Source organism: Plectropomus leopardus, chromosome 11, assembly GCF_008729295.1.
Source record: "Plectropomus leopardus isolate mb chromosome 11, YSFRI_Pleo_2.0, whole genome shotgun sequence".
Taxonomy (NCBI): domain Eukaryota; kingdom Metazoa; phylum Chordata; class Actinopteri; order Perciformes; family Serranidae; genus Plectropomus; species Plectropomus leopardus.
In genome coordinates, this window is record NC_056473.1 from 14962220 (window position 1) to 14976151 (window position 13932).

The 13932-nt window shown below is 41.9% G+C and overlaps 1 protein-coding gene across 5 annotated transcripts in view; it reads left to right on the forward strand.

Moving 5' to 3' along the window:
• Positions 1–13932, forward strand: part of LOC121950463 (transcription factor SOX-6-like) — a 155199-nt gene that overhangs the window by 103547 nt on the left and 37720 nt on the right. For 4 of the 5 annotated variants that reach the window (XM_042496467.1, XM_042496469.1, XM_042496471.1 and 1 more), the window contains exons 10-12: positions 8012–8161; positions 10429–10606; positions 13368–13567. In XM_042496467.1, the coding sequence (XP_042352401.1) occupies positions 8012–8161; positions 10429–10606; positions 13368–13567 (528 nt within the window). The remainder of the gene's footprint in view (positions 1–8011; positions 8162–10428; positions 10607–13367; positions 13568–13932) is intronic. The other variant, XM_042496470.1, reaches the window with a different exon arrangement.

The window sequence follows — 13932 nt, forward strand, 5'->3', positions numbered from 1 at the left end:
TTCACTTAATATGTGGTTACATTAACTGAATTTTGTAAAGTTATGCAACTTAAAAATGACAAGTTTAACAAAATCAAGTTTTAGCATCTTCAGTAAACCAAGTATATATCTGTATTGTGCTGGTTGTTTACTAATCAATCATAGTTCTATATTTTTAAACATCCTTTGTCATGATCAAGTTAAGTAAGAATAACGGTTAAAAGAAGTTGCTAAAACGTAGTAAGAACAAAGTAATTTCACACATCATTTTTAAGTTGCAACAACTTACTTTCAAGTAATCTTAACACTAGTTATTAAGTAAAGTTTTCCGAGATTATTTAAATACGACCAACTTCTCAGATCTTACAGTGAGACATTAATCAGCTCAGATCACAGCCTTATTGCTCTATGATTGAGTTCACTTTTTTCAATAAAACAAAGTGACGCATTGGTTAAAGATGACGCTCTATATGCCGACGCTAACATGCCAGCCCGCTTATCTGCTGCCTGTCAGCTGTGTCAGACAAAAGCTGTTATGATGAATCACGGAGGAATTCCGCCCCACCAGCACAACACCTGGCCCGGGCAATTCATCAAATATTTTATTGCTGCATGACACCTGTGGTTTGAGAATAGCACTTATCCATAATGGTTATCATAGAACATATTTGCAGAGAAAAAAAGTGAAACAAAAAAAAGAAAAGAAAAATGAAATTGCGACTCCTTAAAGGCGGTTTGGAATTTCAAAACACAGCCCTGTCACCCCTCCTGCTATACCTACTATCAGTGAAAAGAACAAAAGCCCTCAAAAGCTTTTTCACTGGCAAACAATATTGCATCACCATGTCAGTCATTACTATAGCATTGCTTTTGGATGTTACAAGAATCCTTATCTCCGTTTATTCAATTTACATTGGGGTTTGTGCTTATCAGGTCCCTCATTAGCCACTATTGACTTAGCGAAGCGCCATGCTGCGCCGAGAGGATTGGAGCCGCAGTGCAGCCTATCTCCTCTCCTGGCTTTGAAATGATCAAAAGACTCTTACCTCCCACACGAATGAGAGGTAAGAGGATGAATAATGTCGGAGATGCAAACTCATTCACACTGAAACACTGCCTCAGACGCGGAGAATGAGAGGCAGAGAGGAACCTGAATGAAAGAGGAAGCTTCTCATCACAGCGCTGGTTGAAATTGAGGAGGAGACAGGGGGAAAGGAGGAAGACAGAGAGTGTGGGGAAGTGCTCATGAGAGAAAAGAAAAAGGGGGTGATTATCTGAGGAATTTTTGTGAGACGGAGGCGCTGGCTTCCAGCACATGTTTGGACATTGTTTTGACAACAATGCCCATGCCAAAAGCAATCAGGATGAGATTTATGAGTTGTACTTGTTTAGTTATGTATCTGTGAAAATTTGCCAGTAGCATTTTTGTGTTATGTTTCAGGAGTGCTTACAGGATCTTGATGGGATGGATACATAAAGACACCTGCACAGTTTATTACTTTCTAGTCCAACAGCCTCTCAATTAATGCTTGTGAAGTTGATAAGGTTCAGCTGCTTGGAGTGAATCAACATGTCACCTTAACCCAGGGTTGCTCAACCCGCTTTGCTTGGGGGCCAGTCGCAGCAGCCCAAGGAGTTTTTAGGATTTTAAGACATTTCTAGGATTTTAGCAGGTTTGCAGGATTTTAGGATACTTAAGATTTCAGGATGTTTCTATGACTTTAGGACGTTTCTCAGATTGTAAGATTGTCAGATTTTTTTTTTAGGATTTTAGGATTTGGTTTCCATGATTTTAAGATATTTTAACGATATTAGGATATTTTAGATTTTAGAACATTTCTTAGATTTCAGGATGTTCACAGGATTTTAGGAGGTTTCAATGATTTAAGAATGTTTCTAGGATTTTAGGAAATTTCTTAGATTTCAGGATGTTTCTTAGATTTTAGGGCATTTCAAGGGTTATAGGACATTTAGCTAGGACTTCTGTCAGCGGATGCGGGGGACTTTTTTTTTTATAAACAAGCTCTATTTTGATGCTGTTTTATGCACTCTGGCACCATATGTATACCAAAAGTATAAAAACAATTCCCAGTGTGAATCACTTTATTCTTCTTGTGATTTAGAAAATGGTTTGGGGGCCACTTGGCACCCTATTGGGGGCCAGACTCTGCCCATTGGCTGTAAATTGGGTATCACTGCCTTAACCCCTATACATCTGTACAGACATGTATCATGTCAGCCCGTTTTAAGTGTGTCAAATATAGCAGCTTTGTCAGTGGCCATTGGCATCTGATTCCAAAGCACGAGGCAAGATTTAGCTTTGTATGACATGATCAACTCTGATGTAAACCCATCCATGACAATGACATTGTATAAAGAGTGACGGAGTCTGTGTGTGGAGGGAGAGAGGGGCGGTAGTTGGGTCAAACAAAGACAGGATTTTCAACCAGGAGGCAGCTGTGCGTGTCTCATTTGAAATGCTGAGTTTTTGTGAAACTGCACATGGTAAGGTGACAAAATGTTGAACGTGTACAATAGGTTGCATCTTTTTTCTTTGCTGTGTTTGAGCTGCATGTTTGTGTGTCAGAAAGCTTGGCAACTATGGGGTTTCCCTCAGGAAAATTGTTAGCAATTCAACCATTTGCCTTTACTTTTCCCAACAACAAAAACCATTTTTGTGTTCCTTAAAATTACAGCAAACCTACAGTGTGATCATCAATGACAGCTGAGTTGAGTCTGACAGTATCTTAATTCATGATATTTATGGTTAGGGGGTCCACCTCTACCATAAATTCTGCAGGAAACCCTGAACTAGCATGTTTTTGATGTGAGTTTTACACTAAAACTAATGATCAGAAACATCCCGCACTATCTTAAGCCCCTTGGCCTTCATGTAGCCATTTCGGGTTACGCTGTAGTGCCACAGCGTCTTTCTCTCTCTTTCTCAGCTCTGGCTCTGCTTTCGTTATGGGCTCTGCCTTTTTGGAGGTGAGGGACAATGACAGCATGGAAAATCTCACAATTATTGTGAGTGGATGTTTTTTTTTACACAGAGCCTTGCTAGCATACCTCAGCTAACTTTTTGTCCTTACTCATCACTTATTTGTCCTGCATGACAAGTGTGTGGCCTGTTTGTAGCTTGTCATGTTGATGATGTGTGAACTGGGGCCATTATTGCACTTATTAAAGGATGTTCGTGTACAGTATACAATATGGAAGGTGTCTTATAGGGTTATAGGGTCAGTGCACATGCTGAAATCTGTTTTCAAGTGTTTTTAATTATTAGTTTCAGTTATGCTTAGCGTCACAATAGCCTTATCTCCAGTGTCTATAATAAAAAGCACTGTAAATACACTTTTACACCGTGTTAGTTGTACGTTATCTCCTCTGCTACATACTGTAGTCAAGCACGCACCAGCTGGCATCAAAAACTTTTAATGCCAGATCTGTACTCAGCACAGGATGGACAGATGTTGTAGCCAGACTCATCCAGATGTCTCGTAGTTCTGCCCTGTAGGAAGTCTTCAGACAGCTGGCTGGCACTGATGGTCAGCGGGCATAGACTGGCTCACAGAAAGAGTTTATTCACAGGCAGTTAAAGGAACAGTGTGTGAGATTCAGGGGGATTTAGTGGCATACAGCAGAGAGCATTGCAGTTAGGTAGCAAAAGCTACAAGAGGGTTACCACTTCTCTAAGTTATTCGAGAAAACAGTAACAGCAGTAATCATTTACTTTATTTTATGCCCTAATCAGCTGAAGAAACCAATCAAATCTCAAGGAACATACCAGAATTTTTTGGCAAAATCTGTCCTATTGTGCTCCACCTATAATGAACCAACCTAAAAGTTCTGATAGCACAACATTGTGCTATTGGCGTGGGAACTTGATGGGTCCAATTGTTTCCAGAGCCTCGGAGCAGACCCCTTCACAAACAGTGGATTCCTGCTGAAGAAAGGCCCCCTTTGTCGCGGCTAATGCGAGCGAAATACAGTTGCTTAGCAGACATTCTTGTTGAAATCATAAGACATCTCTTGCTCTCTGTCTCTCTGTTCTGCCTATTTCTGTTTCTGTGTCTGAGGCATGGAGATGTTGGTAAGGAACAAATGTTTGTGCCCCGGAGTCATGATTTGTGCCCCCAATGCTGGCTCACAGTGATTATCCCAGAATGGCTTTCTTTGTTATAAAATGAGGACAATGATTGGGAGGCAATCAGATTTGGTTTGAGTTGACTTAAAAAAACTAAGCATCTGTTCCCTAAAAGAGAAGTGGAAGTGAGATAATGGTTGTCTTTATGCAGCCTGCCTCTCTGTGTATCTCTGCCACTGTCTTGGACGTGGCTAACCCTGCAAGTGCAATATTTAGTCTCCGTCCTCTGTGTAGGCCAGCTCTGTGGCAGTCGATCCTTTTCACCCCCCCGCAAACCTGCTGAAAAATACAAAACCCCATTTGTTTTGTGTACTCCTGAGATCGATAGCAGCTCGACACTAAAAGAGGCCAGCTAACGGGATTCTCCACTTTGTCCTAATGGGACAGGCTGCTCTGAGCACAGAGGAGGCTGTTGGCAGGCTACAATACAACAGTCTGGACATCGCTGCCCACACCCGGACCACAACAACATCACCTTTTCTCTGCTTTCTTTGGGCCAAAGTAGACTGAAAAACCTGCTGATGATCAGGAGGGCCAAAAATGACAGACTAATCATTTGGACTTTAGTCAAATTAGCACTAACGTCCAAAGGCCAGTCAGATAGTCTGGACAGCTGCGGCGCAGTCGAGACCCTCTTTGTCAATTTGTAATTTAGGAAATTGCGGCATTGTCTTCCCTTGGGGTTTGACTGAATGGCGAGAGCTCTTGTTGGGGTTGTTTACGCAGCACATTGGCCTCCCCAGTCGCACATCAATCTCAGAGTGTCTTTAAGAAACAGAGAAAAAAAATAAGCTCTCATTCTCAGTCTTTTGTTTGTTCAACAGTTCCTCCGTCTTATGTGGAATCGCTGACGGAATCGCTGCTAATGGCACAATATTGTGTGTGTGCGGGTGCGAGAGTGAGATCCTGACTGTGTGTTTTACCTCAAAGACTCGTGTGTCTGCCCCAGCCCCTGCTCCCCTCAGAGCTGTAAGAATATCAGGCATCACCAGAAGTAACTCTGCGGTCGGCTTGATTGACGCGAGAGGCCTCACCACCAGCCATTCAAGGCACATTCTTACGGGGATCTCATATCGCCAGGGGTTGGCCCGAGCACTCCTGGTGCCTTCCAAGGAAAATAAGCGGCGTGACATCAGGGCTTTGTTTCAACGGTGAGGCCCCTTCTGTTTGTGTTTAATATCGCTCCGAGAGAAGTGGAAAGAGGGCCAGCCAATTTCTCTGGCCCCAACCGCTGAGCCTGGCGCTTCGGCGGTGAAGCGACGGTGGTCTCGTGTGTCTGCAGCACAACACTCTCTATCCCTCTTGCTCTCTTTTTCTCTGTCAAGCACTCTTTGCTTTTGGACCTCTGCTCCCAGGAGTCTTTGCAGTTTTGACTACAGGGAAATCAGATCTCACAACACTGGGGGCCGTTTAGGCTGAGGGGGCAGAGAGTAAAAACAGACAGACAGAAACAGAGATGGAGATGGTGGAGCAGATATGAAGAGGGATTTTGGAACAAAGCTGACAGACATAGGAAAAAGGGAGAGAGAGGGAGATCAAAAGAGAGGACAAAAGAAAGACAGAACGAGGTTGAGATAGATGAGGTGAGAGTAACGAAATGAGAGGAAAGACAGAAAGAGAGGAGGGAGTCTAAGTGAAGGCCATCCACGTCTGGGTGGTTTTCCTGAGGACAGGCTCTTTGATACTCCAGCACTCACACTCCAATGCATTTAGACAGGGGTTGACAGTGGTTTCAGGCAGCGGTTTGTCTGGCTAGCTAGCTTTGATTTAGAAGACCCTGGACTGTGGGCTGAGTATTTGACTCTTTGATTTTTGTTGGATGGAAAATCTGTAACGTTTTTTCTTCTTTTTTTTTCTTCAAAATGTAACGTTTTTGTCCAACCCTTAAGGCAGATGGCTTACACTTTCCAAAGCTTTTTGTTAAAAAAAAAAAAAAAGAAAAATCTTTTCTACTATAATTACATTATTTTCAAATGTTTCTCAATTGACTCATGACCAAGATTGAATTGTTGTATGACTACACCTACTTAGTAAAGGTTTTTTTTAGATTCATGAAGAATTGTTTGCAGTCCTAATTTTTTTATTTTATTTGACTGTTACTAGGCTTGAACGATATCTATTTTTTCATACCTTCCTGACATTTTACCAGTGCGAAAAGGCCTTAAGTGGGTATTTGTGTAACAGGTGTATGTACTATATGTGCAGGTGTGACATTAAGTATGTTTACATGCACATTTAAGTTGAGCTTTGATAAGCCTGATAAGGTCATTTAATTGGACCTATGTCCTTGTCCCAGTATTCAAGAATCGATTTATTGATGTAAGTATGTTCGACTTCGCCAAAGTAGTTGGCAATATGCCCTCTGTCAGCTAGTTGCTATTGGACCTTCTTCTGGTTGAGCTGTAACGTCACACAATAAACAAGTTAGCAAGTGGCAAACAGGTTGCATGTTGAACGGTGAAAACACAGATAACTTTTCAGTGCTGTAGATTTCTTACATATTCTACACTTAAATTGTTATCCTCCTCTTATTATGTTTTTTTCCCTTCTTCTTATTTTGTTTTTCCTGGCTTTCTTCTACAAATTTATGCTGTTCTACTTCCGGGTCAAAGCCCGGCATGTGGATTATGGAGCATGGGCAGGATGCCTAAGCTAGTTCAGGTCAGGTTGAGGCGCATACGTGAAGAAGTAAATCAACCTTACTAACTTTATCAACTGCATTATCTAGATGTGTTAGTCTGACTTTGATAAATACCGCTCAGTACAATTTAAGTCAGACTAACATCTTAACATGTATTTTAAAAGTCCAGTTTTAGTCAGACTAACACAGTAATTTGACCTTTTCTAACATCATTTAAAGCTGCTGATGTGTAGCCCACGATGCTGTGGGTGTGACTAATATGCTGTTAGCGTACTAACACAAGTCTCACTGGTTTTAAATACAGACAGATGGACAGAGGCATCTTTCTTTTTTCCTAGTCCTGTAATGTTATCCCCACCAATTGTAGTCGCCATCTCTCTCTACTCAGCTGTCTGCTACACCAGTAAAGACTGACCCCTGGTGGTATGTGCTGTGCACTACATCACCTCAATACAGCATCCCCATATCAGTTTAATAGAAAGAGAAGTGTCTGTATTTTTGATGGTATTGAAAATGATACCTTTGGGATTTCTGAATACCCTGGTATACCATAATATCTTGAAATTAACCTGACCTTACAATAACCAGTTATTTAATTTAGAAAAAAAGCCTTTAAAAAGGTCAGAATAGCAAACCCAGCCATGTTTTTTCCATCGTGGTCCTAGGCTTTTATTGACAGCACTGCTGAGCCAGACATCGTGTAAAATTTTAATTTCCATACTTAAATGCTTATATTTCTCCTTAACCAAGTAAAAAATATCAGGTTTTATAGATAGTCACTATTAAACTTAAGTAGGATTCAAGTGAAGCATCAAAAGTGTCTTTACCTATTGTTTGGATTTATTTCTGGATGCAAATCGAGATACAAGCTGCTCCCAGCATCTGTAGAAAGAATAAGTGTCAGAGATGGATCGTAGATAATTTAAAACAAAGATGTTTGGCTGGAATGCCTTCCTGATAAATATTCAAACAAAACGTCTATTTGTGTGGGACACTCCCGTCAACTTCAAATCTAGGTGTGTGTTCTTTTTCCATATGAGTTTGGCTCACACGCATACATTCATCAAACCTCAGAAGATGTGAGGAGTACCAGGGGAGGATACAGCCAAAAAGACACAACAGGATTGGGGTGGGGGTGTTCAGAAGAAGAGAGGAGAGAGAATGAAAGAGGAAAGCCACTGACTAGCTGCTGGCGAGCGATGTTAATAGCCTGCCGGTTTTTCTGGTTTCTTCCCTTTTTGCAGCAGCTGTATGCCGCCCAGCTGGCAAGCATGCAGATCTCACCAGGAGCCAAGATGGCTTCCCTCCCGCAGGCTCCCAACTCCTCTGGTCCCCTCTCCCCCTCGGCCCTGAAGAGCGAGAAACGAGCATCCAGTCCTGTCTCTCACATTAAGGTGAGTCTATGTTACAAATGTGGTGAAATGGCTTTTGTAGAGTGGCGGAGTTGTTTATAGAATTCAACAGGATTTAGAAAATCTGGATGGACACATTTGTGATTGATAATATTGCAGTTCAGAAGATAGGGCCAACCAGCAGCAGGCAAAAACAACAATGGGCGATGAGATGAATGTATAAGGGCTACATGTGGGAAAGATAACAGGGTCTCTATGGTGTAAAGTAACAAACAACCTAGTAAGTCAAAGGAAAGAGTGAGTTCAGAATATGATAGGAAAACACACAAGAATAATAATGATGACGATCAGCTCAAGTAAAAGTGAGAGGCTGGAAATTTGGAAGTTGTTGAAACAACAAGCTGCGCATGGCGCTGTACTCTTCACCGACAATTAGAAACAGCTTATTTAAAAGTCACACACTGATTCGCACACACAACACACTCACAAACTGACACTGGCGCTGGCTGCTGTTTGGCAGGAGCCCAGACCCCTTCACTGGAGAGAGCGTACGCCTCATCTTTACTCAACGACGAGGCAGTAATGGAAGCCATGTGTGTGTGTGGGGCACAGCTGCAACCAGCGTCACAATAGACCGGCGTCAGAGCTCACCACACTCAAACAGTAGTGATGTGCCCTCCAAACTCCCCATCCTCCGCTAACCCCCACACACGCTCAGCCCACTCCCCCACTTTGGCATGCCACCCGCAGCCTAAACCTCCCCATCCCTCCCGTCCACCAAAGTCCTCTCCTTCTCAACACTTCCTTCAGCTGAAGCTCAGCTTCAAATTAAATCCACGTTCATTAAGCATTTGCTGCCAACACAAGAGCCGCATTGAGGCTGTTTTGACGTGCGCTCCACCACTTTTCCTTTTCCAGGGGATTCCGTATGTGGATCAATGTGGTCAGGGACCTTTGATTAGAAATAGAAGCATTGCACAAAGGTGCCTTTGTTTAGATAAGAAGTTACGCTGCAAAATTTTTCCCCTGTCAGGTTCACAGAGGTTAGCAGTGGAATTCATTTATTGAAAAACTTGATAGGGATGACTGATCAGTGGGAGCATCACTTAACTACTGAAAGCACTTTAAAGGATACTTTGGACAAAATTAAATATCAGTGGCGTGGTCAGTTCAAATTGAGTCAGGTACACTTCAAATGACGTCCAGTTTTCACAGCAGAAACATATACTTTAAGTGTCTACCAGGTGAAGCTTCTAGTGTATTTAGCAAGAATAATATTGGTGAACTAACATTTACTTGGAACACACTGTGCCTATCAATGTGTTTAATTTTTTTTCCCCAAATAAAACTTTGACAAAGTTGATTTTTGCCAGAATTTGAAACCTACATTGTCCATTTTCATGTATGTATAAAGAAAACTGATACAGTTTTGGGGGCAGGGCCTTGTTCATTCCTATGAAAGTTGCTGAGTGGTGCATTAAAAGAAATTTGGTTATCTAATTGGTGCCCATAGAGCAACCACACAAGAGACGTTCATGGGCCAAGTGGCCAACTGCGGGTGTAGACCTCTCGTAACTTAAATGGGGATAAAGGGATGTAAACCTGTGGCTCTTCTAGACTTAGGAAAGTCTATAGGAAAGTCTTCTTGGGCCCAATGCCGCCATGTTATGAACTTGGAAGTCTTAATTCCATGCTTTGCCACTTTGAAATTGGTATCAAAGCCCAGTGCTGTTTCAACGGACCTGTTTATATCTATGTTTGGTAACTAGCAGTCTCCTTCTTTCTTGCCTTTGTTGCTACATTACTTTGTTTCTTGGTGAATTTACTTCCACCAAAGGACAGTAGTACGAGACCATTTGCAGGCCCACGAATGAGGTACACTCAATTGTCATTGAGGTTTGTGCATTGAGTCCTTGCTGAGCAAGAGTGATAATTATCTCTTGACCAATGAACGTACTGCAGTGTTTTGAACTCCACATTTTGGAGTCCTTTTCAGTGCTCTTCTGGGCATCTTGCTAGAAGGGTGACAAAAAAACGGGACAGAACAGGGCGGTTGTATTGGCACCATCCGTAACTTTTAACATTGGAAATGTAAAAGATAACTGTTCTAATGTGTGATGAATAGACCTAAATTGGATTGCTAGGTGAAAATGAGGCTTTAATAACACAGAGTTATAAGCAGCACCACATACCAATGCCAAGACACACAGAAAAATCTCAGGGCCATCACTTGTTAATATGGTTTCTTTCTGGTACCTTTCATACAGATTGCAATCTGTTTAACACTGTTGTATCTGTTTTGCTAATAGGAGGAAGGATCCACGCAGCCATTGAACCTCTCAGCCAGACCCAAGACAGCCGAGCCTCTTCGCTCCCCAACGTCTCCATCTCAGAGTCTCTTCTCCGGAAACAAGACCAGCCCTACAGGCATGGGCAAGGGCCGCATCCCAAGCCCCATCTCCAACATGGGCAGGAACACCTCTTTGGGTAGGTAACAAACACACACATGCACGTTTACACCAGTGTTTCCTTTACCCATGCAGCAGGACCTTAACCTAGCAGCACAGCTACTCCGCCTAAAATAAATACATTAGAACTGGCTTCACTGTCATGTTCAATAAGAATCACAGGGTCCAAATGCTGCTCCACTACGCCAAGACAAAATTTTGAGGGGAAACACTGACGCACTCCACACATCCATGCTGTTTCACACACAAACAAACACTCATACACCACCGTATTGTTCACATCTGTACTGTACATCTATCCAGAGCAAACATGTCCTCACTCCAGTGTAAAACTGTGTCTGCCCCTCAACCGGAAAAACAAAAACATCACCCACCCAAACACCTCCCTCCTCCCCGCCACACACAGGCAAACCAAGCAGCGTCGCATGCGCCTGATAGACTGCAGACACCTCAACCCCACGACGAGACCTGTGTGTGTGTATTCGTGTGTGTGTTTGTGTTTTACAGGAGTCCAAAGCCCTGTATTTAGCCCCAATGAAAACCCCAGCAGCGGAAGCAGTGAAATCCAGCACACGTTATTTGGTTTTTAAGAGCTTCCTCACATCATTGTCTGCCCGCGCTAGACCTTTTATGCCCCTACCTCTGCTATCTGTTATTAAGGCCAATCTAAACCCTCTCATTATATCCCCCCAGAAAACAATTTCACCAGCTCCTCTGGAGTGGCTTTGAGGACGCGACGCTTGTGTTCCCTGCAAAGTTATTTTTTGCCCATTTTAACGGCCACCCAAGCATACAGTGCTTCCTACTTGTCTGCTAATTAAACAAGGAGGGCGACGGAAACTTTGCATCCTTTTATTTATTTATTTTTTTTCTTTTTCCTCAAATGTATTTCAAAAGTGTAAAGCGCGGCACATAAACATGGGGGAGGAGGCTCTGTCTTGTTTAGACACAAGTGGACTGTAAAACAACTTCAGCGACTTTTGGCCCCAATAAGAGTTTGGAAAAATCACAGTTTTATACGGGTGTTAAGATATTGGTTAATCAGAACTTGTGTGCAGCCATGCTGATTATTTGGTTCTCAACACTTAAGCATTACTTGCTTTCAAAGCTTGATAGTGTTCATGAAGTAGTATGAAACCACAAACTTGCACCAAGCTGGGTTCTTCAGTGGTCAGACTTGTGGTTCAACAGCATCTGACTCAAAAGCTTATGGCTTGTTAAAACTGACAAATAAAGAAAATCAGAATTTAGACACCAGTTGCCTTGCAGATAAAACATTTGAAAACTGTGGATTGGAGGGACAGAGTATTATTCAAATATTGAACTATTACACAATGGGGCCATATAGGACTTGACATGTTGTCTGCAATTGCTCACGTTTCAAGAACCAATTTCTGGTACTTGTCTTTCAAAAGGCGACAAGGGAATTTAAAAGAAATAACATGGCATGATATCCCCATACTTTAACTGTTTGAAACCTGTGCAAATTGGTGCAATTTCTTTCAAAACCTTGAAAAGGGCTAGGGAAAAACTATATTTATAATAATCATAATTGTATATTCAAAATTATGTTTCAGAGTTATTATAAGTTATGATCATTTTTTTCCAAGGGTTTTTGTTTGCCTTTTTTGATTTTTTATGTATTTTTCATGTTTTATTTTGATTTGTAACTCATTTTCACGTAATTTTATTGTACTTTTTACCTGTCTTGCTATTTTTTGGGTTATTTCTCCATTTATTTTTCATAGTTTTTTTCCCATGTTTTTGATTCATATTTGATCAGTGTTGCCTAGTCTGATAGTTTGAACAAGCAGTAATATGATTGACAGCTGCCTGCTCTGAAAATGGCCTGTGATTGGCTAAAATATCCAGTCATGGGCTAGATTTTCTAATTGCTGCTTTGCTGTGGACTTCCTTATATACATATTACACACAAGGTATCCTTCTGCGTCTGCTGTTGATGTTCTGGGATGCCACTACCGTGATGTCAAAGCTAGAACATGGTGGGATTGCATTACACGACTCAACTGACGCTGCAAATTCGTGTGTCATGCTGCAGAGACAGGTGCCATCCAGCGGCGTATCATAACACTGAACAGTTCTGTCTGGCCGTGGTTTCAGCTGACTTGCCTGCCGCCATATCTTACAGCTGCGAAAGGTAGCTCAGGATCTTAAACTGAAATCACTGCAAAAGTGAATATGCTCGAAGTTGATAAAGGGATTTTTGCCCATTGACTGCAAAATTAAACTGCCATACCCCAGATTTAAGTTTTGGAAAAGCTAAAAGCCCTGAAAATGTATTTCTCAGCTTTTCTATTAGAGCAAGGGTCCTACACTTGCATATACTTTCCTGCCAAAGTTGGGTTCCTTTTATGGGGTTTTATGTTGTCTTTGAAGTTTGAAGTGGCTTTGCTGGGGAAACGTGGTGTCACAAACAGCTGTGCACAAATCATATCTTGTTAACTTGAATGACAATTTGATGACAGTTGCTCATCTTCTCTGGGTATTGTCAATCAAATCTGATTCATTTACTTTTAAGATTTGCCATAGTTTTTAATAAATTAATATAAACTTGATTATATATGAACTTTTTTTCTTCCTAATTTAAACTTTGGTTGTTCTCTTTAGACATTAATATCTGATGGTGATGAAAAGATAGATTACTGACATTGTTAAAGGAAGACAGAAGTGAATCTCTTGTTTTGAAGCCACACGCTCTTTTCTTTTATTCAAAGTAAAAGACAGTTGTCCCTCTCCTTTACCCTGTCCTCCCCTCCCAGACATCCTGTCTAGCCTCAACTCCACAGCTCTTTTTGGGGACCAGGACGCGGTGATGAAGGCCATCCAAGAGGCCAGGAGCATGAGGGAGCAGATCCAGAGGGAGCAGCTCCACCAGCAGCAGCAGCAGCAGTCGGGACACCACAGTCTGGAGGCCAAACTGTCAGCCCTCAGCAGCATGAGCCTCAACAACGGCAACAAGGTTAGAGGGACAGACAGATCACATGCGGCTACATAAGAAGATTCACAGAAACACTTCACTGATAAGGTCTATAGGAATCACATGGTCTAAATGCGGTTTTCAAAGGCATTCACTTTCATGTGAAGAAAGAATTCTGACTGAAACACTACACGCACACACATACACAAAGTACACAAATACAAAGAAACACACGTACTGGACAGTTCATGTGACACACACCAACAGGCAGTAGGCCAAAGTGACATTCACCCAAGTACTGTACGGATCACCATAGAGATAGACCTGTTGTTAAAGCGTAAGATCATGTTCATTTATCCAGAAAGAGCCCTGAAATCGCAATCCCAAAACCCACAAGACCTCTTTTT